Raw genomic sequence first — 26,310 nt, 5'->3', positions numbered from 1 at the left:
CATGCAGATGTGATGCTTGCATTTAAAGGGGTAATAACTATTTTTATCTTCAATTTTTTAATAACTGTTTATCTAAATCATAAGTTTTTAGGGCAGAAAATTTCTTTGCCCTTTGCTTCATATATATTGTGCTCTTGTTCATTTGTTAATATTGGGTGTTTTCACATTTTCTGTGTTTCCTGATTACATGAGTTATTCAAACCATTATGGATTAAACAGAATTGGAAACCTGAGATGACAGATACTACAGTATCTATAGGCCATCTGTAGTATACTACAGATGACAGTATAATACGATACTTTTGTCTGCTTACAGCTGGTACCTATATTTCAGGAGCCCTATTCAGTACAAGATTGGTATGGTGGGTTTGCTTTATGACAAAAACATTGTTTTTAAGTTCATTTTTATCATGGAAGTAAGTAGCAATGAAATTTCCTTTTTATTTGTAGTATACCTTCTTTCAAATAGGTATCACTTTGCTTTTAAAGGAGAAGCTTTATTTATCTCTTCAGGAGTCATCTTTATATGAATTAAGTTTTCAACAAGGAATCATTAAACTAAGTATCTCGGGAAGGAATTTGCAGTTTCTTTATTAAACTACAGGAATATAGTTTTTGCTGAGTGTGGTAGTATATTTGTGACTTGACACTGAACTTAAACGTTGATTGGCAGCTGCAAAGGAAGAAGTGGAAAGAGAGAATCATGAAAAAGCTGTGTGCCTTTTACTGTTGAAAAACAAAACTCCTGTACTGTTTTGACTGTTTATGAAAATGGCAACTGTTCATTCATAACAATAGGTCTGTAATTTTTTTTCAGTCCTCCCACCCATATAATCACTGTTAATGGCAAGGAATGTATAAACTTTGCATCATTTAACTTTCTTGGACTTTTGGATAATGAAAAGGTTAAGGTGAGTTCTTCCAGTTATTTGTGTGATTATTCCTCTCTTACTTTGTATGTTACCTTGAAGTTAAGAATGACTTCAGAAAGCACAAAATTTGTCAAGAAATATACTACTAAAGCAGCAAGATTATAAACGTTGTAATTTTGTGTTGTCTTTTTACTAAAGTTTAAACTGGTGTACTTAATGCGTACTAGCTGATTATCAAGTTAAATTAGTATCTAATGTCCTTAATCATTAGAATACAATGAATGATGCTTAAGCACTTGTCTAAAATAGTTTTGATATGAAATTAATTAATAGAATTCAGTACATTATTATACTTTTTGTAAAGCAGGTCATGTTACATGATGCAAGAACTGGCCTGTGTAGTTTGGTATAAAATTGTCAATGCGAAGTGTATAGAAGAGTTAGAGATCTAGTGTAGGAATAAATATTTAATTAAATTCTTTTCTGTTAAAGAGCGCGGCCCAGGCATCTCTGAAGAAATACGGTGTTGGCACTTGTGGACCTAGAGGATTCTATGGTACTTTTGGTGAGTAACTAGCTTTGATCTGCCTTTAAAGGTGTTCAGACTAGTTTGGTAAGTCAGCCAAAATTATTTCTATCGCCGTGAAGAACAGTTATCCTCTAACACACTTTTTACTGTAACTGTTAAGGATTGGTAGCTTTTATTGTTCATAGCTTTGTTTCTTATTCATTTTATGTGTTTTCTTACTGTTTCTAATGCAATTCTCCTCTTGGAGGACAGTTGCAAAGTTAAATATAATCTATTTTAGTTCTGGTCACCATAGTAGAAAGAGAAAATAAACATATTAGAATTTAATAATGCATGGTGAATTTAAGTGTAAATTAATAAGAAGTTCTAAGTAGACCACAAGAGGGCAGTCTGATTTCTATGATAAAGATTATTAAGTTTATCTAATGCTGTAGTCAGAATGAAGTTTTCCTTTACTGATAACTTTAATGTTGTAATTAAAGAGATTTTATGATGTGAGCAGGTATTACGAAGGGTTTTTTCATTCTTTTTAAGTAGTTGTAAGTTGTTAAATACCAGCCTCTGGAAATAGTTCTTTACAGGCATTGGTATTTTGAAATACTGCATGGAAACCAAAGAGTAATACATTAATAGCTGCACAGTTGCAGGCTAAAACCATCAACTCATCGTCTTGGGAACTTTCTGGTCTCTTCCCAGAAGTGATGGAATTCACAGCATGTTTGTGCTCAAATTATTTCGTAGAGTTAGCCTCCTATAGCCTTGAATTCAAGTCAAGGCTAACTTGAACTTTTCTCAGTTAATCAAGCTAGTCCTTTAAGTGATCGACCAGATGCTGTACTTATTTTGATTTGTCAGAAGTCTATATATCAGAACAAATCTGAGTCTTTGACGTCAATCTTATAGATTGTTCATTAGCCTAGAACCATAATTCATTTCTAAAGAATGTGATGGTAGCCCATTGACTAGTAGAGAGCTTTTAGGAACCTAGATTCCCTCACTGATCTCAGTTCAGCAGTGATCTGTTGGAATTCATACAGGCTTCTCTTTTTTTTTTCTTCCAAAAACACTGAAAAGCTCAAAGAAACTTGTAGCCTAATGCCTCCTGTCTTTTGAGTCCAGGCTGATTTTAAGTTTTGTGAGATCTTTCACTTTGCTTCTTTCTAGTAATTATTTGAAACAGACTGGTTAAAAGTTGGTTTTCTGTGGTAAGTGCGAGATTCTTTGTTTCCTGCCCTGTTTGGAGGTCTAATCATAAGGTCCAAACTGTATAGCTTTTGTATTTAATTTGGTTGCTGTTCATTGGCTTCTGAATTTTTTGGGTAAATGCTCCATTTCACAAAGCAGGGGATATAATCTATGGTATTGCTGCATGACATCACTAGTGAAGAAATGATGTTATACTCACATATTTGAGACACCATCTTTTACAGATAAAGTAACAGAGAATTGGTTGAAAATTTGAGACAAACACTTCCTGTTCTTGTTGGATCCCAAACTGTCTTCCCATTTTCCCTTGACTGTAAACATTTGAGTATTGCAGGATTATGAATCTCTGATAAGAAACACTTCTTATATCAGTAATGCCTCAAACTTTTCACACAATTTTTTGTGTGCTGTGACTTTGGTAAATGAGTCATGTTGTGTCCAGAACTATGTAGTTTCCTTTTACTTAGCTATACAGGATTTAATTGATGATTACCAATTGTTGTCACTCAGAGTTATGCCTTCTCAGGGGCTGATATTTCATATCAATAGTAGAGATCTCTTTATTTGGAAACATAGATATCGTGTTATAATTTATTTTGAATGCAGATTTGATTCTTCATATCTCTGCCTGTTTTAAGGGATTTTGTAGATTTAGTGAGTCCCTATTAAGACATTTTTGCTTTGTGCTGTATCCCTGAAAACTGCATCCATGCCTTTATCCTATGATAAGCCTCAAATACTAGTATATTCACACATAACTGAATCTTTATGGTTATTTTCTCCATAATGACAGCTGAGGGGGGTATCACTTTTCTGGTGGTGGGGTTTTTTTAAGGCTATTGTTAATTGCCTAGCAGACACAATTTCCGTACTACTGTGAAGATCAGGACTGACTACCCAATAAAATATGTAAAAGATTATGTGGGCTTTGGTCTCAGTTCTTCTGCTTTTGACTTGCACGCGAGCACATGCTAGGCACTAAACTGGCACTTCATAGCAGTTGTTGACAATAATAGCTTTATTAAGGTTTCATAATTATGTAGAAGGCTGTTCCAAGCATATCTTCCTCTGTGCAAATGTACTCTAGGTAGTGTTTGCAGCTTTCACTTAAGCTAGGCTAATCCAAGTGGTGTAACGAGACTAAAGCAAATCATTGCAATAAAGAATAGGAGAGTCAGAAAGTATTCTGTTTTTATCACGGTGGAATGGTAGTGAAGCTTTAATTAATACTATCTTAAGCTTTTCAGCCTCACAATTACACAAAGCATTCATTCCCTTATGTAATGATGTAGCAAATTTGTGTATGCTGTATGTCATTCTTAACTTAAATGTTCTTGCCCTTGGCAAAATTTACTAGGCTTGTAAAATTTTTTTCCTTAACACAAATCTGATTATATTTGTTAGCTCATTATTGCTGACAGCGTTTCTTTTGCCCACTGTTTTTACCTAGACCTTGCTTAGTGTAGTGCTGGTCGTTGCTGAGTAAAGCTCAGTAAAGCTCAGCTGAGAAGCACGCAAGTTTTAATTTTTAACTGTGATGGTCTCGTAATCTTTTCCAGTTTTTTAGTTAAAGGATGTAGGTGGTCTTTTACATGCAAATAAAACATTTTACCCCATTAGGTATCAATAGCTGGGCACTCAAAGTAGTAGTACAGTCCTTGTTTCCCCTAATTTGTTATTCTCTACTGACAGGGCTTCAAGAAGGAACATTTTTTGCTGAATGTTATGTTGCATGTTTTAAGTGCCATGTGACCAGCCTCTTTTTTTGTGCTTGCTGCCAGAAAAAGATCTTTTTTGGACTTTTTGTAGCCCATGAAAGGGCTTCTTTTTGATAGGTAGCAAAAGAAAACTTTCAAATAATAAATGATTAAACTTTTTGTTTCCATTTAAAACCAGTGAAAAACCAAATAAAAGAATTAATTTCTATTCCATTTTTTGATGCTCAGGTAAACATTAGGAAAGGGTTGTTGAGGATTTATAGTTTGCAGTCTATGGATAAAATTGCTCTTGACTGATTGGGAGGCTGTTGTTTGAAGACATACCTTTTGCTTTTATTGTATAAATATATGAATCAGGTGGATGTGCTCTTTTGGGGAAAAGTTATGCTAGATATTTGTTTAGTATGGCAAAGTTAAGATTTTTATCAAGCCCTTTCTTCCTACACCCTGGCTGTTGGTACCTGGCTAGAAATAGCAACACTGACGTAACTTTGCCTCATAGGCTTTTGAAGAATGTGTATTTTTAACTGATGTTGCCTCATTTGATTTTAGTTTCAATGAACTTTCAATAATTGCAAAAAGGTAACATTTGGCCAATGGCGATCTTTCAAGTCACACACTAAGGACCTCTATTTGCCCTTTAATCTTGTTTATTTCCAGTTGATAAAAGGCATAATTCTTTGACTAACATTTGCAAGCAGAAGCAGGTAGTGGCAAGAGAGTTACACAATTAAAATAACAGTTTGTCTGATACAGGTTATTTTGCTTAGGCAGAATGCTTAATGCTGTGGTCACTTTTCTGCAGCAACGATCCACTCACCATGTGGTATTACCCTTCTTAATCTTTTGATTTAGTGGATTTGTTTCTAACATGGGTCACTTTGACCGAATTGGTTTGGGAAATGCTTGTGTGTGTAATTGCATCAATTTATCTTAAGGGTGAGTAGTCTCTGTCATGGAGATGGTGACGTTTCCCATTGGCTGAAGCGTGTTCAGGAGATGGTATGTGATTGCAGCCTGACGAGCAGTTTTCTGTTACAATGATAGTTGTGCTTTATGCAGTGGAAGCATCAGCTTGGAAGAACTGACAGTCTGCCAACAGGACCTCATCAATTGCTATAAATTACATAGCTATTTGTTGTCTGACTGTAGTAACTGTGCTCCCTAGTCACAGTCCAGGAACGCTGCATCATTTACTTGTGGTCTAATCACAAGTAGATTTTTAATTACCATTGCATAAGAACATGAGAGAACCACATACATAAATATTTTCAGATCTATCAAATCTTCTGATTAATACTGGGTTACTTGTCAGTTTAAGGCTGGATTGGTTGCAACTGGTTTTTGGGAAGTTATTTGTTGTAACACTCTTCCTACAAATAAACGCTTTGTTTGCTTCAATTAGATTATTGCTGAAAGCAATGATAGTCTTTCTGATATGAAAACAAGTAAACTATCTAAGATCTTTTCAATTTTTCTCTCATGTAGATGTGCACTTAGAATTAGAAGAACGACTAGCAAAATTCATGAGGACAGAGGAAGCTATTATATACTCATATGGATTTGCAACAATTGCCAGTGCTATTCCTGCATATTCAAAAAGAGGGGACGTTGTGTTTGTGTAAGTATTGTTTTCTACTTGGGAAATTCCAGATTAAAGATTTGTCCTTTCAATTTCTTTTTCATTATTGTTAATCATATTAAGTTAACCATTTAGAAAATAATGCTGGTTTTGATCAAGTATTTTGTTGTACAAAGCTCAAATATCTTTTCTTTGCCAAATATCCCAAATCAAATCAGTTACTGCTTTTATTATGGAAGAGCAGACTTGGGTATTCAGCTGAAAAAAACCCCCAAACTTGTGCATACCAAAACTAACAGAAGTCTAATACCTAGTTTTCTTCTTAAGAAACTGTACAGTCATATTTGCTTTTCTCCTGTTTACTGCTGGCTTTTCACCTTTCTTGCAGGATAGTTGTTCCTCTCATGCATATTTGCAAAGGATTAGTTGGATAAATATTGGTACATATTAAAATAGCAGAAGAACAGCTGTGCAGGGTCAAACTAAGGATTCAGCAAGCCCAGTATCTTGTCCCTGAGAGTAGCCAGTCATAATTTGTCTAGGGAAGAGTAAAAAAAACAGGAGAAACAATGCAACAATACTCAAAGCTTTCTGAGCCAAAGAGGGTTTGGATTTAGCAGCAGTTGATGTTTTTTTCTTAAGCCTTCCTATTCTTTTAGTATCTTTCTAAATCTTTAATATCCACAATGCTTTTATGACATGAAATTTCACAGTTTAACTTGAGCGTGTTATGAAAAAATATGAAGAAATAGCTGTTTTGAATATAACACCTACTAATTTCAATTGATGCATTTGATTTTTAGACAGTGAACTGATGCATCTTCTCCATGGGGGGAGTGAGTGAGTGAGTGGCTATGTGGGGCTTAGCTGCCTGCTGGGGTTAAACCACAACACACTGATACTTTTCTATTTGTCTACGAAAATCTTTCTTCAGTGCTCTCTTTCCTAAGTGTAAAGCTTGCAGCCTGTTTGACTTCTTTTACAGAAGTTCTTTCATAACTTTGATCGTGTTTTTTGGTCATCTTTGAACATCTTCTGGATCAGCTTTTTTGAGACGAACAACCAGAACTGTGCACACTATTCAAGATGCCAGCGTATCCTGGATTTAGCTATCTTCTACTGTTTCACTGTCTCACTGACAAAAGATCTCACGATATTTAAAAGCAACTTGGTTGAAATTACTGCATTGGGCATATGGAGACGGTTTGGTTTAGTTGCCACTTTTAAAAGATTACTCGACTTAAGCAGCTGTGAAATTGCATACCCCATCACGCTCAGAGATTTGCTTTTCTGACACTTAAAAATGGTGGATAGTTCTTTGAATACTGAGGTAGTAATTCCCAAAGGATATTAAAAAGCAGGTTTTGAATACTTGGAGGACCACTGTAATTCTTATAAGGCACATCTTTGCACCTTTTTTCTAAGACCCAGAGCAAATGGAGTGAGAGGTTTCTGGGATGATTGCCATGGTATTGTACGCAGTCCATGGAATGCTGTGCTCAAATAAACTGCTGTCACATACAAACAAAAGGACCAGTGTACACTTCAAGAAAATACTTGCTGGCCTGCTTTTAGTGACGATAGTGCGTAGGAAAGTTGAGGAGCTTTGGAAATGAGTTTTCAAAATGTAAATAAAATATATGATGCTTTAATAAATCTGGTTTTAACTACACCTAAGTACAGATATCTGCTCAAAAGTAGGACAGTCCTAATAGCCAACTTCTTTGAATAATTGTTAAACCAAGTGCAAACTTAGAAGGACTTGCTGTATTTACAGAGATGAAGCTGCCTGCTTTGCTATTCAAAAGGGATTACAAGCATCTCGTAGTAACATCAAGTTATTTAAGCATAATGATATGGCTGACCTTGAACGACTGTTGAAAGAACAAGAGACTGAAGATCAAAAGGTACCATTCCTTTGAAGAAATATTTGTACTCTTTTGTGCCACCTCCCCCACATTTTTTTACTGGGTTGTGTAGCAATGCTTATAGGCAGTTATTTGGTTTTCATAAATCTCTATTGAGCAGTTAATGTTGGTTATGTAATTAAGATAGATTTTTTTAAAAAAATGTTTGTTTATTTATTTGCATTTGTCTGCGTAACCACTGGAAACGAGCTCACAGGCATTGGTAGTGGGGGAATATATTTAAGGGCAGATGACTAAAGTGTGAGATTATTTTATTTTTTTTAAATACTGTTACAGAGCTTTTTTTTGGTCTTTTAGAAATTTGTATAACTTCATTTACCTAATGCAAGTTAATTATCGGTTTGAATGCCACACCGTAAAATCAACACCAAAGCAGCTGGTCCTAACCCTTCAATTTATAGAATCAACATGATTCTTTTTTTTTTTTTCTTAGACTTTTCCCCTATCTTGCACTCAACTCTTAAGATGTTCTCACTCTTGAAAAATTGGGGTCACTTTGATGGCTTGCTTCTCATTCTAACAGTAATACAAAAGGATGTCCAAAAGCAGCTACTAAAATCAGGATCAGCAAGTACAAATAACTTGGTTAAATGAATTTTGAAAGAATTAGCTGAAGAGCTGTCATTATATGCCTCATTCACAGAATGCTGGAAAGTTACAGACAATTGGAAGTAATCTGATGGTGTGCTAACATATAGAAAAAGTAAAGTAGATAAACTGCATAGTTATGAGCCAATCAGCTTAACATCAGTGAAAAACAGTAATGGATCTGATTAACAGCAAATTTGTAGAAAACATACTAGTTAACATACCTTCATGGAAAATACATTTTGTCAGATAATCTTTACATGAGTTTTTAGATGTGATTGACAAACTAGTGATGCAATTTGTATAACACATTTGGTTTGTTAGAGCAGAGTGCTTTGATTTAGCTACATGGTTAAAGTTTCTTAATGTAACTAGCTGAAAGTAAACATAAAGTTGGTGGCCAAGAGCTTACTATAGACCATGTGTGACACCCGTCTACAAGAAGGGCTGGAAGGAGGACCTGGGGAACTACAGGCCTGTCGGCCTGACCTCGGTACCGGGAAAGCTGATGGAGCAGATCATCCTGAGTGCCATCACACGGCATGTAGAGGATAACCAAGGGATCAAGCCCAGCCAGCATGGGTTCAGGAAAGGCAGGTTCTGCTTAACCTACCTGATCTCCTTCTATGACAAGGTGACCCGCCTAGTGGATGAGGGGAAGGCTGTGGATGTTGTCTATGTAGACTTCAGTAAAGCCTTTGACACGGTTCCCCACAGCATTCTCCTGGAGAAACTGGCTGCTCATGGCTTGGACGGGTGTACTCTTCGCTGGGTAAAGAACTGGCTGGATGGCTGGGCCCAAAGAGTGGTGATGAATGGAGTTTACTCCAGTTGGTGGCCGGTCACAAGGGGTGTTCCCCAGGGCTCTGTGTTGGGGCCAGTCCTGTTTAATATCTTTATCAATGATCTGGACGAAGGGATCAAGTGCACCCTGAGTAAGTTTGCAGATGACACCAAGTTGTGCGGGAGTGTTGATCTGCTTGAGGGTAGGAAGCTCTGCAGATGGACCTGGACAGGCTGGATCCATGGGCCGAGGTCAATTGTATGGGGTTCAACAAGGCTCAGTGCAAGGTCCTGCACTTGGGCCACAACAACCCCATGCAACGCTACAGGCTTGGGGAAGAGTGGCTGGAAAGCTGCCTGGCAGAAAAGGACCTGGGGGTGTTGGTTGACAGCCACCTGAATATGAGCCAGCAGTGTGCCCAGGTGGCCAAGAAAGCCAATGGCATCCTGGCTTGTATCAGGAATAGTGTGGCCAGCAGGGCTAGGGAAGTGATCGTGCCCCTGTACTTGGCACTGGTGAGGCTGCACCTTGAATACTGTGTTCAGTTTTGGGCCCCTCAGTACAAGAGAGACGTTGAGGTGCTGGAGCGTGTCCAGAGAAGGGCAACGAAGCTGGTGAAGGGTCTAGAGCACAAGTCTTCTGAGGAGCGGCTGAGGGAACTGCGGTTGTTAAGCCTGGAGAAAAGGAGGCTGAGGGGAGACCTTATTGCTCTCTACAGCTACCTGAAAGGAGGTTGTAGTGAGGTGGGGGTCGGTCTCTGCTCCCAGATAACGTGATGGGATGAGAGGAAATGGCCTCAAGTTGCACCAGGGGAGGTTTAGACTGGATATTAGGAAATTTTACTTCACTGAAAGGGTTATCAAGCATTGGAACAGGCTGCCCAGGGAAGTGGTTGAGTCTCCATCCCTGGAGGTATTTAAAAGACGTTTGGATGAGGTGCTTAGGGACATGGTATAGTGGTGGTCTTGGTAGTGTTAGGTTTACGGTTGGACGCGATGATCTTAAAGGTCTTTTCCAACCTATATGATTCTGTGATTCTGTGTGTATAACTAAGACATACTAACTAGGACGGGGTAGATCTTACCACTGGAGTTGGTCCAGCTTGTGGAGTGGACTGTGCCTAGTTTTCATGCCTACCACTCAGAACAAACAGATGTTCTCTGAATCTTTTTCCAAGAAATGAAAAAGGTAAGAAGCATGACTTAATATCCTTGATCAAAAGCTATCAGTAAGGTTTAAAGTAAATACCAGGGGAATGGCATTTTGAAACAACAGCACTCAAATCATACCATTAAAGGTTAAACAGAAACCAGTGCAATATAGTCTTATGGCCTATATTGTCCAGAGATCAGACAGGGAGATTGTAACTTGAATGTTATGAATACTTTTGGGTTGTGTTTTATGAAGACACTAATTGTCAGAGGTTTGTGCTTTATGAAGACACTAATTGTCAGAGAATCCTGGTGCACAAACCACTTGTTGAAAAGCCTTCTAAATGCTCAGACTAATGATGTGTATAATAGAGACCAAGATTTGTAGTATTTATTCTGTAGTTGTATTGTTTGTATGATACTCATAAAGTTCAAATGGATTGATTAAGATTTGTTGCAAAACAAGGCGTCTTAAGTCTTGTGTAAGAGTTAAAAGCTTTAACATTATTACAAAATAAAGAAAAACTAGTCCAATGAGGCATTTCAACGTCTGTTACAAATCATAAATACTAAATTTAAACTAGAGTAAAAGCTTACTTGAAAAAGAGACATTATCTTCCTTCCCTTCCCATTGCTGTCCTTCCCTGTCAAAAAATCTTCAGAGCTTTGCTTGTTAGTAACAGTTGATATGAACTGAAACCATATCTTTCTTCGAAGAATCCTCGCAAGGCCCGTGTAACTCGAAGGTTTATTGTAGTGGAAGGATTGTATATGAACACAGGAGACGTTTGCCCTCTTCCAGAATTGGTAAGTGGTTTCAGTTTGCCTTATAAACTGCATATGAAAACATGTGGCTAATGAAATAGTAGTATCGTATAGTTAAGCCTACATAGAAAAGCTCTGCATGCGGTTTTTTTGTTTACCTTCTTGCTTTCTCAAACGTTCATGAAATGACAATCCTGAATCTTACATTGTTTTGAAACTTCTGATCAGGATTAGGATTCTGAAGCAATATGTAATGAGACTTGCAAATGAATATCTGGTGGTGGTCTTACTTTTTAACCTGTAAAATATACTGTATTTTCGGCTATGCTGTATGATACTAAGTCATTAAACTAAGTTATGTCTAAAAAAAAAAAATACGATGTTTTACAGAAACCCTCACACAGCTGTTGTAAACAGTGACTCTAAGGAAAACATTTGCTATTCAGCATAAATTATCTTTTTGTGCAGGCTATATTCTAGTAGATAATGGAAGAAATGCTGTGAAAATGCATCATCCTGAAAATACTTGATAGCCTATTTAAAAAAAAAAAATTTTTTTTTGGTACATGAACATTTATGATATTTACTTTAGTCTTACATGGTGGAAGAATTTTGAAGGCTTTTAAAATGTCTTGATGACAGAACACAACCCTAGAGCTGACATTTTTGCAGTATTCAGGATACTGTACTTGTCTTGTCATTACCTTATCTCGCCTACCTATGTTGTTACCAAATTCTGATGGGCTTGACTTGTATTTTATACGTTTGCTCTGTGTTAGATAAAATTGAAGTATAAATACAAAGTTAGAATATTTTTGGAGGAGAGCCTTTCCTTTGGAGTCCTTGGAGAACATGGAAGAGGAATTACTGAACACTTTGGAATAAATGTAAGTGCCCTCTTTGCGAGTTTTGTTGTGAACAAGAGACTTGTACAGAAGCAAATTCTGCAATTGATTTCTTATACCTGTGGCATTAACAATGTTTAGTAGTGCACGATAGAAATTTAAACATACTTTTCTTTACCAGTCTTAAAGCGTTCAGGTCTTGGCACTTTTCTTTCATGTGCTTACTTGAAATAATTTTACTTCTCTTTAGTGAGGAAGATAACAAAAGAATTTTTACAATACATAATTTTATCTTTTTTTTGGACACTCAGTGAGGTGATGATTGCAGTTATTTTCCAGCCACATACACTTAAAAGTGTCATGCTTACACAGAAATATTTGGGGGCTAGGGGTAAGTCAGAAAAATCTTCTCAGTGTATAGCTAGCCTACTTTGCTCTATCGCCTTTTACTCCAGTGGGGAAAAATAGGATAAAGCTTTTGATGGTCCTTTTGAAGATGTTGTCTTGCTACTTTACCAGCAGATTAAGCCAAACTACTTTTCCAAGAGTCTACCTTTTGTGGTGTTTATTCATCTGCGAAGTAGTTTGGAAATCCAAAACTATCCTTGCGGTTGTTTGCTGCCACAGCCACCTGAGCTGGGGGAGGAAGAAGTGCTTTTTTGGTTGCCAGTGTCTTAGCGTGGAGCATCTGTCACTACATTCTGACAGGGTTTGAGTTCAGCTTGGAAGTGAAATATCAAATTCTGATAATTCATTCTGTCTTCCCCTGTCCCCTATTGTTTTCACTTTAAGTGTCTTAATACCAAATGTGGAAAAGAGAAAATTAATGTTAAACAGCTTTAGAAAAGGAAACAAATAGTGCTGCTGTGATGTTTGCCAAGTACCATCTGATTAATTGGCTTCTATGTTAAAGTCATATACAATCCTTGTCTGCTCAGAATGAGAATTTGTAGCAGTGGTCATCAGTGTGCATTACAGAGCCTGGCAAAAGTTATGTTTGCAACTGACATGAAATAAGACAATTGTGTCTCTAAGGTTCAAATTCTGCTTTAACTAGGTTTATGCCCAGTTTTAATCACATTCTAACTCCTACTGACTGCAGTGGGAGTACTTACATTCTTAAAGGTCACTGTCACACTGAGTGCTTTGAGGAATTGTCACCAGTATCTATATAATTTGTTTTTTCTGTTTGAGTTCTTCACATTGCAATGCCTGGAAAAGAGTGATCCTGTGTAAATTATTTACAGATCCATAAATCTCAATTTCTGAAGTCCTTTTGTATTGCTTAAAATTGTTATTTCAATTGTAGCTTCATTTAAATATGTGATAGTTTGGTGGATCTTCTCTAGTATTCATGATAATATGAAACAAAATAAATTGTTAATAGATTTAGCTTACAAATAGTCTTGATGTAACCAAAAGCATCTCTTAATAACTTGTTAATTTAACTGGCAGATTGATGATATAGATCTTATTAGTGCAAACATGGAAAATTCACTGGCTTCTATTGGAGGATTTTGCTGTGGAAGATCTTTTATTATTGACCATCAGGTAAGCCAGGTCTCATTTTTATACAGCGTGGCAGGAGCAGTTACTTAGAAATGAGAGTTAGTTACTAATATCAATTTGCAGGGAGTGTTATGATGTAAATTATTATGCAGCATTTGATTCCATACAGAAACTGTCTGGTTCTATGAAATATTGTAAATGAATTGGAGACCTCCTTTTACACACTTCCATGAACCTGTAAGTGTGGAGGACAGGTTTAGGTGTATGTGAATTAACTTTTAAAACGTTGTCTATACTGCTATAAACAAAAAAGTTGTTGTTTTTTTTATTTTCTTCTTCTTTCTTTTTTCTTTTTCCCCCACAGCGATTGTCTGGTCAAGGCTACTGCTTTTCTGCATCCCTACCTCCTTTATTAGCTGCTGCTGCTATTGAGGCTCTGAATATTATGGAAGATAATCCAGGTACTTAATTCACGAAAATCTTACTCTTCAGTCTTTCTTCACTGAAAACTAGTAACTCATACTTCTCCCTACTTTGATTCCTCACCCTTTTACTCTTTTAAGTCCTCTCTCTTTTTCAGCTAATTAATGTTACATGCATGATTTTTTTCTTCATATAATTTCCCATCCTGCTTTTCTTCTTCAGTGTTTCCTCCCCTTTCCTTCTTTCGGCTGAAAATGAGCGAGTTAGTTGACACTAGGAGGGACAGAGATGGTTATCACTAAGCAAATAAATTATTATTCTGCTTTATAGACCAGTGATATGCTTCTTCCTTGAAAACAAATTCCTTCAAGACAAATGGAGGAAGGGAAGCTTAAAGAGAAACAAATGGGAATATATTTCCTAAGGACTGAACAACCCTTTCCTTTCCACTTGCACTACATAAATTTTTCTTCTTCAAGGAGCATCCAGGCAAGAATCTCAGGAGTTATCATGGTGCAAACACCTGAAATTTTAGCAGGACCAAGTACAGGACATTTGGATAAAGTTGGCAGGCAGGAGTTTCTGCTCTAGCAGTCATAGTATCACCCTTGTTGCTAGAACCTAAGAAAGATTGGTTGTTTTGGTTTTTTTTTTTTTGCAGGGGGTGGAGCGAGTGAGAGATATATGAGAAGGACAAAATTGGCCAAATCTGTGTGTATTTGTTTTTAACCTTCATTAGCGTCAACAGATTGGAGAACACCTGCAGAAAGATGCAGTATTTAATTTGTCACAAATGAATAAAACTACTGGGTGACCCACACCTAGTCCTCAGAAGTTAAACAAAAGCAAGAAAATAATAAGAGTAAGTTACGGGACTGTTAGCTGTAGTGGAGTGTCACCTTTACCAAGGAAAAGAACCAAGGTTTGCAGGTCTAAGAGTCAACGTTTCCTGTTTAAGAATCTGCAGTGAGTTGGTGAAAGGATCAAGGAGCCGAGTCTGCATGGCTGTAGATATCTTATAGATATAAATAAGTTGGACCTGCCATTTCAGTCCCATTACCAAGTGTTTGTGTCATCCTTTCCATATGATCATGAACCAATGCAGCTGGAGCAATGAGATAAAGGAAGTAATGCATTTGTCAGATCTTAAAAGCCTGTCATTTCCTGGCAGAAATGGTAATCAGGAACATTATGAAGAGTAGTGAAGAGACTTAGTAATTCAATAGATATGTATATCTTAGTTTTCCTTCAAAATGCTTTTTTTGAAATCTTAGACTTACAGAAATGTAAAGTAGAAACAGGATATCTAAGCCTTTTCCTTTTTCTTTTGTGTGTGTGTCTGTAGACATTTTTCAGACTCTCCGGGCTAAATGCGAACGAATTCACAAAGCTTTACAGGGGTAAGTGTGGTTTTGGGGCTTTTTTTGGCTGTTGTCGATTTAACCATGCCTTTAGAATGCCAACTTTAAAGAACTCTCCTTGCCCAAATCTATTTCTGATTTTACAGATGCTTAGGCTGGGATATGTACACTAAATTATGTATGTATTAAAGGAAGAAAGTCATCCTCTTTTCCAACTCTTTCTGTTATGCTACTAAAAGGAGTCTAAGTTTTTAATATCCCTTTACAGGTGTTGAAATGAGATTATACCTTAATGCTAGTGAGGATGTTTGCAAGCCCTTACACATTTAAGTCTTCAGGAGAGTGTGATAGCTTTCAACAGTACGAAGTGTTGATAAGCATTTTGAAAAAAATGTCTAAGTAAAAGTGTTTGGGGTGTAGCTTAGCAGATATTCTCAGACAACTCAGTGCACCTTGCAATCACCCTTAATACAATATTGTTCTTACATATGAGACTAGAATGTTAAATAGTAATAGAAGTATTCATTATTCTGGAGGCACATAGAAAATTGCTAGAATTTATCTGAAAAATAAGGATTCTGTTTTAAATTACCTAACACTATCCCGTTTTAAAAGATGGCTATACTGAGTAATTGCTTTTTTCCTGACAGGTTTTGATACTAAAAAATATAGAAATTACTGTGACTATTCAACGACTGTTTAATGTACAGAATAGATGTGGTAGCTAGTATTTTACAATTAATTTTCTTCAACAGTTTTCTGTTACATATTACAGAAAGGAATAACATTTAAACACACACAAAATCAGTAATGCAAGATTGATTATACTAGGTGATTTTTTTGTAGTAGGTTTTTTTTTAGTATTAGTCAATTAGTTATTCAGTGTGAGTTGCTTGTTATTTCAAATAAGCAGTTTCCTGCTTAGCTGATGTTTTATGTTACAACTTTAGCTACATTCAAGTTCTTTGGAATAATCCTACCATCAGGTAATCCTTGGCTCCTTTGGCTGTGTTCTCTTTCAACATGGGTTTAAAATGCATAGCTTTCAGGTCAAAGATACCCAGATGCTTCTACACTTGAAATTAAAATTTTAGAGTAACTTGAAAACTGTTAGCATCTCTTCTTTGCTAGTAATAGAATGTTATGACTGAGCTAAAAGGAGAATAAATGTAATATTCTTCTCTACCTGTCGTTTTTAGGTGATAATTATAAATATGTTTAAAATACAGGAAAAAAAAATGTAAGGAAAATTATCAACCTTTTACTTGTTAATACCCAGTGCAAAACAGAAGTGAATAAGCCATGGCTGGTGCTTTTCTATCCTGTGACTGACTCATAAATTCAATGATTAATATAGTCACAAATTAACAAGTAGGCAAAAATGCCTGAGTGTCTGTAATAGGACTTTTGTATTTTTGCCTTATGGAAAACAGTGTGGTAATATAGATGTCCAAAAAATTACAAAGGAAGTAGTTCTTCTAGGTCATACTGGGAAAAAACTTGAAAGATTTAACAACACCAGGCAACTGTAGCAGGAAAACTATCCTAACAATTGCATAAAGCAATAACAGAGAGAAGATCTGAACTAATATTTGCAGGGTCCAGTGTGTTTCTTTTTTTTAGTTAATAACCACACTAGAAAAAGTGTGTGATGGTTCAAAGAGAGGCAAAGTTCTCAGAAAAAGCTTTTCTAATGCCGTGATGTTAAATGCACTCATCTTCCCTGCCTAACCATGGCTGCTGCTTGCCTCTAATTCTTTATGGTGTTCTCACTATGATAGAATGGAACTAACTTGGTTTAAAAGGGAGCGTAAAATGGTGGTAGAACTGTACACAAAGAAAGTGGGAAAGAATACACAGCTTTTCTCCTTTCTCATAATATAACAAATTAAAAGTAAAGGAAGTCTTTCTTTTAGCCAAGATGTAACTAACCCATGGAATTTAGGACTTGATATATAAGGACGAGTGCATGATTAGTGTTCCAAAAAAATGTTGCTCTTTATATGGACTATGGTGGGGGAAGAAGCAGTAGTGTTGTAAGCTAGAGGAATGACTGGTGTTTATTACTGTTCCAGGTACAAGCCAAGTGCTGGTTTGTAGAAGTAAGGGAAGAATTCTTCTGAATCCTACATAGAACTGCTTTCTTACTGTCTATGGTAGTTTATAAAGCATAAAAAAAATGCAGTAAGAGATGAAATGATTAACACATCAGGAATATTCTTAACTTTCTTAATCTTAGATAAAGTAGATTTCTTTCTGTCTTGTATTTAAAAATATATAGTGTCTTAGTAAATAGAAATGAAGCAGCTCTGTTGCAGGGAGACAGGGTGGATGGGACAGAATTTTGTGGGTTTTTTTTTTTTTTAAAAGCATGACAATATTAGGTAGTATCCCTTAAGTAGTTCATTACTTATTGTCATATCCTACACCTGGCTGAGAATTTTCCAATAAAGCAAGTTTTCATTGGGGAAAAGCAGATTTATTTTTAAAGATTTTCTATTCCAGAGAAACTTGACATTTTTTTCAATGAGACCTCATTCTAGTTTTCTGTTAGTAAAACTGACAGAAATGTTTATGGTGTTCAGGGCAGCCTGGCTACACAGGGTTCCCTACTGCCAAGAGCCTGGTCCTGTCACTCAGTTCTGCAGCCCAGCCTTGTAGCTGGGGTGTGGAGAGCTGTGAGGAGGGAGCTCCCCGAGGCTACATCCATACTGGTATGTTAACGTCAGGAAGCATTCCTGGGTACTGGATCTTGATTGTCTACTCTGTCAAATTGTTGGAGTGATCTGTGGCATGGGTTTGGCCCAGGCCAAGCAGCGCTCTTTGAAAGGACTCCTGGATACAGTTCAAGAGTTGGCATGAGCCAGGAGCTGTGGTCAGTTTGGATGTGGCCACCCTGATGTGGAGACTCAGATTTTGAAAGTATGGATGTGAGTCATTCCATATCCATTCACCACAGGGCCAGAAAGCAGTCCAAGGCATATTTAATTTACTAATATAGAGCTAGCCTTAAAAGGAGCATTGGAGTTCAGGAGGATAGTTTTGTTCCTTTGTTACTTCAAAATCAGATCTTTCAGATTCCTCTCTTTTTTGTGTGGAAGTTGTACATTTTTGTTTGAAAATGAAACTTTCCCAGCATTTCTTAGGAAAGTGAATAGTGATTACAGGAAAGTTACAGTGTGCATGCATTGGATTCTCAAATACTTGTTGAATCTTAATTTGACAGAGGCTCAGAAAAACATAGTTAACGCTTTACATGAAAGTTAAAGTATTGCCATCAGAAGACCTCATGTTAAACTCCTGGGTTTCTTCAAATAGTTGAGTAAGATTAATTATGTAGTTCGGTTTACTACAGCTGTGACTGACAGAAAAAGTTTTAAGATTAAAATTAAGTTTGAAACTTGTAAGCAGCCTCTATGAGTAAGTGTATAGCAAATACGAAGCATGTTGTTCAGGCAAAGACTCAGTTTGAATGGAAGCAATACTAAGCTTGCTTCCTACTTATTGTTTCTCATTTACTCTTTGGAGGGGGACAGTTTTTTATTATCTATTTCAGTTAAAGAATTATGTCTATTTTATAACTAGAAGCTAAAACTGTGTCTCTCTGAACAAAACCTAATTGTTTTAGTAGCTTGTCTTAAACTCTGTTCTCCAACAAATAGATTTAAATTACAGTGAAACTTCATCTGACTTCTGCTCTCATCTCCCTACTTGTAGAACGCTGCTACTTAGAAGTCAGGTCACTCCTAGGAACATAACTAACAACCTATATGTTATATGGCTATACTGTGTATTGTCTTTCTACCTTGTAGCTGAACCTTGGACTGCTTTTCCTTGTCCTTTATGTTACCAAATGTTGTATCACCGATCCCTAGATATGCGTGCAGTAGTGAGACAAATGCAGTGTGTGTGCTTGTGTATTAAAGAAATCACCTGTGTTTGGTTAATTTGCAAGTGTAGGTTAATGACACCAGAATGTTTGCAGATTTGTGGCTGAAGAGGAGTATCAGTTTGATTTGTATTTATTGAATGGACTGTGAGTTGAAATAGCATTGTAGAAATAATGCAAGATGCTTTCCATGCTAGAGTATAATTTTATTTTTTCAAGGTTATAATTGATTCAGTGTGTTTGTAGTGCCAATTCTCTCTCCTATAGGCTCCAGTTCTGGTGTTTATGGATTTAACATCTCTTCTGCTCTGACTGGGTCTTGAACTTTGTAAAAATAGAAAACTTATTTGAAAATGAGGGTATAAACTTACAGTGTGTGAGGCAAGCCTCATCATAGTCAGGAAATCAAAATTACGGCTGATGGTAGGCATGCATTTATGGGAGCTGTTAATTTTGGAGACCAGAGGTCTTGCTTGGTTATTGGATACAGTTTTTTGGAGGGGAATAACTCAGTCCTCAATATGATGATATGATGTGTCAGGACAATCACAATCGAATGTCCATCATTTTTTGACAGTCAAATGTCAATCATTCAATCAAATTCTAGGAACCCAATTAACAACAGTCCCTACGTACAGATGTGGGAGCAATTCTAGTGATATAACTAGTTTTAGAGGAGCTTCTGACTAAGTGGCAGATGTTGTAAAGATTTTCTACAGGAAATTTAAAATCAGAAGTCTTGCCAAAAAAACCCCTTATTTCTTCTTATCACATAAGTGGGTAAAAATATTTATTATTATTTATTTTCTCTAATATAGAATCTGAAGACTTGACTTAGCTAGCTGTGTTTTTATCAGCAACATACAGGCCTACCACTAACATTTCTCCTACATCTTCATAAGGATCCTTTCAAAATTTCTGAATCATTAATCCTTTTTGCAAAAGGAGTCACTATTGTTACACAAACTTGCTGAAACTACATTTAGTAAACTCCTTAGGAAAGACATTCGCTTGATAAGTTTTGTTACCTTTACCTATTGCAAGCTGAAATGCACATATGTTTTGTCTGCATTATAAAGTGAAATATCCCTCTCTTCTCACTCGCCACCTAGAAAGGGGAAACACTTACTATCTAGAACTTTAACATGTGTGTTCAAGTAGGATGTGCACTAAAGGCTTTTTATTTGTTTTAGGATTTCTGGCTTAAAAGTAGTGGGAGAATCTTTTTCTCCAGCATTGCACCTACAGCTGGAAGAAAGCTGTGGATCTCGAGAAAATGATGTGAAGTTACTCAAAAGAGTTGTGGATTATGTAAGTGTCCCCACAGCAATTAAAATATATCATTGCCTTTCAATGTGAATAATGAATGAAGTGCATATGGGTAGGGAGGCTTGTTGGGTAACTTGTTGAAATGTTTTGCAGGAATACTGCAAGGAACTCGGTTTCTTTATTGACTATAGGGCTATATTAAAGACCATCTTATAACCATTTCTTGCTGCAGATGTTTAGGTCTGTAGAACTGGATAAAAATATATATTAGAACTTTTACTTCAGAAAATAATTATTTCCTGTTATGTACTTCAAAACTCAAATTAAATTTGCATATAAAATGGTTGCTTAGAAAACTTTTATGATGTTCATAAGAATAAAGTCTATTGTTTGAACAGAATTCTGGTGGTGTATTTTAACCATTTGAGGTCTAGCTTTCTGTAATTTTGCTTGTTTGAGTCCATGAACTTGCTTTTTTGTGTGAAGAATCTCATGTTTTGTATATAGGACTTTTTTCCATCTCCAATACACATTGGTTCTCTTTCTCCCACATGAAGGAGACGAAGGTTGATGAGGAAGCTTTATATTTCAGGTAGCAGGTAAACAAGACTACACAACAAAAGGAAATGCTGAAGTTGATTTCCTTGAAAATGTGCTTGAATATGATTTAATAGCCTACTTAATACGGCATTTTTGTCTGATTACTTGGAGATGAAAGCTAAAGAACTTACACCCTAATCTGTTTTATGTGTTTATGCTGTATTAAAATTAGAGATGATTTTGCACAACCTTCAAAACTTCCATTTGGGAAAGAACTTAAAGTTATCCTGACACCAAACTCATAAAAGTTAATTATATGTATTTGGTGATCAAAAGGATATGCCATCAGAAGTTTCCAAATTGATGACTGCTGTATTTTCTTTATTTGTAGTGCATGAATAGTGGTATTGCGTTAACTCAGGCCCGCTATCTGGAGAAAGAAGAAAAAAGTCTTCCTCCACCCAGGTTAGTAGAAAATCAATACATTATTTCATTTTATTGGATATGACTCTCTCTTTTAATACAATGATGGGGTTTTGTTCAGTACACTGGATTGAATAGTTGGTCCTGTAAAAAATGGGAAAGGCTGCCATTTTGAGGTATATTTTCAGTGACTGTTACAGGATGCTAATACACTGATCTAATACTGTATCAAAACTACCTGAATCTCAGTGATCAGCATGTTGCCTGTTACTGGGCACATTTCCATGAGCTGCACATCTGCAGGTAAAACAGATAACACTCAAATTTTGTCATGTGTATGGGGGGAGGTGGGGGAAGTAGTCTGACCATTTCTGTTTAGTCATATGTCTTGTTTCTGGTTGAATTTGAAGTCATAATAATTTCCCTAGAGATAGTAATCTTAATGTGTTAAAATTAGTACAAGAAAAGTCTAAAGCTGAAGGCAAGGAGTAAAGTTCACTGTGTCTGTTCTGGTTTTCTTTTTCTAGTATTCGAGTAGTGATAACAGTTGAACAAACAGAACAAGAACTGGACAAAGCTGCATCACTTCTTAAGGAAGCTGCACAGTCTGTATTGAATTAGACTGATGTTTTGGATTCCTCTTTCCCCAACTTATCAGGATAAGTGTTTTACACTGTATAGTGACTTCACGTCAGATATTCAAGTTCTTCCACTGATAGCGTTGAAACCTGACTAACAAGATTGTTCCAGAATGGTACAAATGCAGTGAGGGGAAGAATGCTGAATTTTGGAACTGGTGAATGACACAGTGTACTTGTAATTCAAGCTCTTACCATTTACTAGCATTCCTTAAAATGAGATATTACTGTTGCATACAGGACTCTTTCATAAGTTGCATCTTAAAGAGTTTTAAATTTATTTCTTCAAATCCTTAAACGTTTTCAAAAATGTATGTGAACACTCAGTTTTCCCCCAAAACATCTGAAATGTATTGTTTTCTCTGCGTATTCTCAGAATGTAGGAACTTCAGATAAATTTCAATTAATTATCCCCCTCCCCCCACCCCAAATGAAGGTAGGCTGTTCCTAATACTGCCAAAAGGGAGAAAATAACACATTAAGAGATAATTTTGTGCTATATTATGTCATTTATTATTGAATTATAGGAGGAACTTCAGTTCTTTTCTGTTTATATCTTTCTCTAACCATTTTTGGAAGCCAGTTTTTAAGAATGTCTGGCCAGAGAATTCCATTATCTAAACAGTAAATTAATATTAAATACTATTTGCTTCCTGCATTTCATATGTAATTGTATGCACGTTTGATATTATGGGTGAGGTTTTTCATATTATTAACTTTAAAACATCTAAACTGAAACATCTGAATTATGGAACTGGTGTAAGTCCATTATAGTATGTTCAGTCAGGAGGGCTTTGCCCCAGTCTTGAAGGAGAGTCATATGCAACATGAAGAATGAACCAAAGTTTTGAAATGGCAACTAAATACTAGCTTAGTCAAAACTACTTTGAAGCACCAAAATGGTGTGTGCTAAGTTTTACCTCTGAACAGTTATACCTTAGAGGGGAAGACTCACAGATAGCTAATAAGAGTGTAGATGGTACAAATACTACTGAAATACAACTCAATACGTGCACATAAAATCCCCACGTAATTGGATAGTAATATTTGGAGCTTATGCTGTCAGGATGCATCACAGATGGACACATTACACCAATGAGAGGAAACTGGTAAGGAAGGATGACAGTAGGCTGTACCTTTTTATAAAATAAAAACTATAGCTATGTATTTCAGGATTTTGCTTTAAGAATGCCTGTTTAAAAATTTTATATTCTGCTTGATCTGTATTCTGGGTTGTTTTGTACTTATGTCCCTTTTTGGTTGCTGCTACAAGGACTACAGGACTATTTTTGAGAAACGTCAGGGTTTAAATAAAAAGTTAATCATGTTTGATCCAGGTTTTTACTTATCATATAATTAGATTCTGTAGCATTATCAATCATATTTTGTTGAATATTCTGCATCAGATGAGCATCATCTGTGTTGCCTCCTTCGGTTCATAGTGACTGTCTCTGCACTGGCTTTCAAAACTTCCCACCTGCGTACATTCAGATAAACCAGATAAAGTTGTGTTGGGGCACTCTTGTGATTCTTGCTTGACTGTTTGAAATAGTGAAATCTTTATCTGTGCAATGTAGAGAAACCTTCATCCCAATGTGAAAGAGTATTCCTAGTTCACTGACATTTATGTTTTTCTCTATAAACTGTGAGTAAAAGCCTGTGAGAAGCCAACAATTTAAAAGAGCAAAAATGTGGGGAAGGAAGCTGATTCCCATTTTACAGACTGGAACTGAAGTGCAGAACAATCTACCTTCTCAAGACCCTCAGAGATTGTGAGAAATAGAAATTAAAACTTACCACTATACTTTGAGCTTGTGAGCCATTTTTGGTTTGATAATTGAAACCTGAATATTCAAGTAAACTCAAGCCTTTGATGTATAATCTGGGAACAAATAAGGTACTTGGATTCCAGTGCAGCATAATAAATGGTTTTGGAGTTCCAGGTAAACTGGTGAAGGTAAGCAAATCACCAATTAGCATTGAAATGCTAGGTTGCAGAATCTATATTCACTTCTTGCATTTTGTTTTAGGTTGTCTGCAAATGGGGGGGATTTTTTTTGTTGCACTTTTGAGAACTAGCAGTAATCTTTAGATACATGGGTTTGTTTTGTTGTTTTTGGTTTTTGCTTTAAAATGAAGTGATAACACCTAAATTGGCAGGAAGCAGAGTGGAATTTCTGGCAATTTCAAAGCTGTGACTAAGTGGTTCTGATGGAAAAAAAGTTCAAGTATGTTGCTAAGAGATACTATCATCTGATTCATTTGGCAAACACATACCCAGCATTAAAACATTGGTAAAACTGCCTTTGTCCTTTTTTGTTGTTTACAAATGTAGAGAAAAGAAGCATTCAGATCACACTAAAGCGAACACCTTATGGTTAATAGCAGTTGAAGTACTGTTATAATGTGTGTTTTACTGACAGGTTATATACATCGTCTCTGTGAGAAATTAAGACTCCTATGAGATGTAGCTGGTGGAGAGAGAGATCCCTGGACAGTTTAAGCATGTCTGGCCCTCTTCATTTTGGCTTTTTTGATAAATGTCTCTGACATGGCAAACAGATGAAGGGAAGGATGGTGCTGGGGGAAAAAAGTTGGTTGGGGTTAGGGAGACAGCAGGTGTTTCTGGTTAAACTTCTGACATTAAAAAAATCAGAAGCCTGTTAAGGTGCTTAAGTTCTCAGTGCTCTAGGCTGATAAATATATGAACAAGCCTGTTTTAGTTCCTTTGTGGTTATGTTTGGATGAAGTGGGACTTTCATCCATTTCTTCAGATATGGGAGCAAGGCTGGGGTCTTAGTAAATAAATGGAAATCTATTCAGCAGGATACTGTGAGGTGAATCAAACACGTAAGGGTCTTATCCCAAACGTCAAAGTTTCTGTTGAAAATACATATCTGGATTCTTAATTTTAATTCCACTAATTTATGTATTTTGCCCTACCAAGTATTTGGAAAAGAGTTTCAGCTAAGTGGAAGCATCAGGATAATAAATAATTATCAAAAATAAGTGTTAATTTTTTTTTTACTGAAGATTAGTATCTGGTAGTTGAGAAGGAATGCGTTTTAACTGTAATAAGGTGGCCATTTATTGAAATTGTCCTGATGAAAGCAATTGTTTGCAATATGTGGGGACTGGGATGCGCTGGAAAGAATTTATACTTTGAAGGTGTTTTGGCTTGAAGAAACATGTCTACATGATATATATATATATTCTTATTTTAAACAGAGAGATCTATTTTCCTTGAATATTTAAAAATAAATGATTGTTATTTGTGTAGGTTCATTGTTTTTATAGGATAACCTACAGATGCCTTTTCTGTTTATTATAGTAATCATTATTTTTGGATAGGTGGTGAAATGCATAAGGAGAGTATTAAGAAAGAAAGAGAGGTATGGCTGAATAACTTTGATTCTTTTTTCACTTTTGAAATACAATCCCAGTCACTGCACAGAATGGTGTACTGTCTCCTTTCTGTCACTCCATCTGGACTTTATTATTTTAAACAGGGTTGTGGAGTGTTGGCATTCATTGATCTATGAAGTTGCTACTGCAAAAGTGTCTTGCATCTTAAGATGACTCGAGAAATATACATGAGCTGTAAATGCTGCTTAAAGAGAGGAAATATTTACAATTAACACAAAGCATTTGTACATTCAACTGTTTCAGTGTCCTAATAAAAGGAAGTGTCTGGATAAAATTTCTTGTGTTTTTATGTTCTTTGGCAGTTTTCATGCTAATAAGATAATGGACTTACTCTGTGCTGCTGTTGATGGATTTTTTCAGATTTTAGTTTCCTGTCGAGTGTGTGCTTGATCATTGCAAAATATGCATAATAAAAGTCACATAAACTAATAAATCAGCTGAGCTGCAGATTGCTGGAAGTATCTATCAGGAAAGGGCATTTCTCTACATGACCAGTTTCTAATACTTAGGTACCAGATACTTACGGAACACTGCTGTTGGAAACTAGGCACTGGGCCAGATACAGTTTTGCTGTGACTCAGTATAGAATTTCGGATGTATCAACAAACTCTTGAGTCCAGATGAAATATGCCCCAGCTTTGACAGACCTTTATGGAAGAAAATACTGCAATTTAGAATTGGAAAATAGAATTGGAAATGTATAATCCACTGGTTAACTTATATTTGATGCAGACCAAAAATGAGAACATTTTGGGGCATTACTAACAGAGATAGAGATGTGATCATCCCACTCAGCACTTGTCACTGTGCTTGCAGTACTGCATCAAGTTCTGGTCCCCACAATTCAAAAAGACACAGACAGAC

General features: G+C 36.2%; 1 protein-coding gene across 1 annotated transcript in view; it reads left to right on the top strand.

Moving 5' to 3' along the window:
• SPTLC1 (serine palmitoyltransferase long chain base subunit 1) overlaps positions 1–25,710 on the top strand; it is a 38,407-nt gene extending 12,697 nt beyond the window's left edge. The window contains exons 4-15 of the mRNA XM_072859676.1: positions 818–911; positions 1,365–1,437; positions 5,814–5,946; positions 7,685–7,814; positions 11,076–11,165; positions 11,903–12,010; positions 13,424–13,519; positions 13,842–13,938; positions 15,246–15,300; positions 20,344–20,461; positions 21,351–21,424; positions 21,910–25,710. Of these exons, the coding sequence (XP_072715777.1) occupies positions 818–911; positions 1,365–1,437; positions 5,814–5,946; positions 7,685–7,814; positions 11,076–11,165; positions 11,903–12,010; positions 13,424–13,519; positions 13,842–13,938; positions 15,246–15,300; positions 20,344–20,461; positions 21,351–21,424; positions 21,910–22,003 (1,162 nt within the window). The 3' untranslated portion in view covers positions 22,004–25,710. The remainder of the gene's footprint in view (positions 1–817; positions 912–1,364; positions 1,438–5,813; positions 5,947–7,684; positions 7,815–11,075; positions 11,166–11,902; positions 12,011–13,423; positions 13,520–13,841; positions 13,939–15,245; positions 15,301–20,343; positions 20,462–21,350; positions 21,425–21,909) is intronic.
• Positions 25,711–26,310: the final 600 nt, after the last annotated feature.

Source organism: Ciconia boyciana, chromosome 4 (assembly GCF_034638445.1).
Source record: "Ciconia boyciana chromosome 4, ASM3463844v1, whole genome shotgun sequence".
Lineage (NCBI taxonomy): Eukaryota > Metazoa > Chordata > Aves > Ciconiiformes > Ciconiidae > Ciconia > Ciconia boyciana.
The sequence above is the reverse complement of the archived record's forward strand: the minus strand, read 5'-3'. Positions and strand labels throughout refer to the sequence as shown.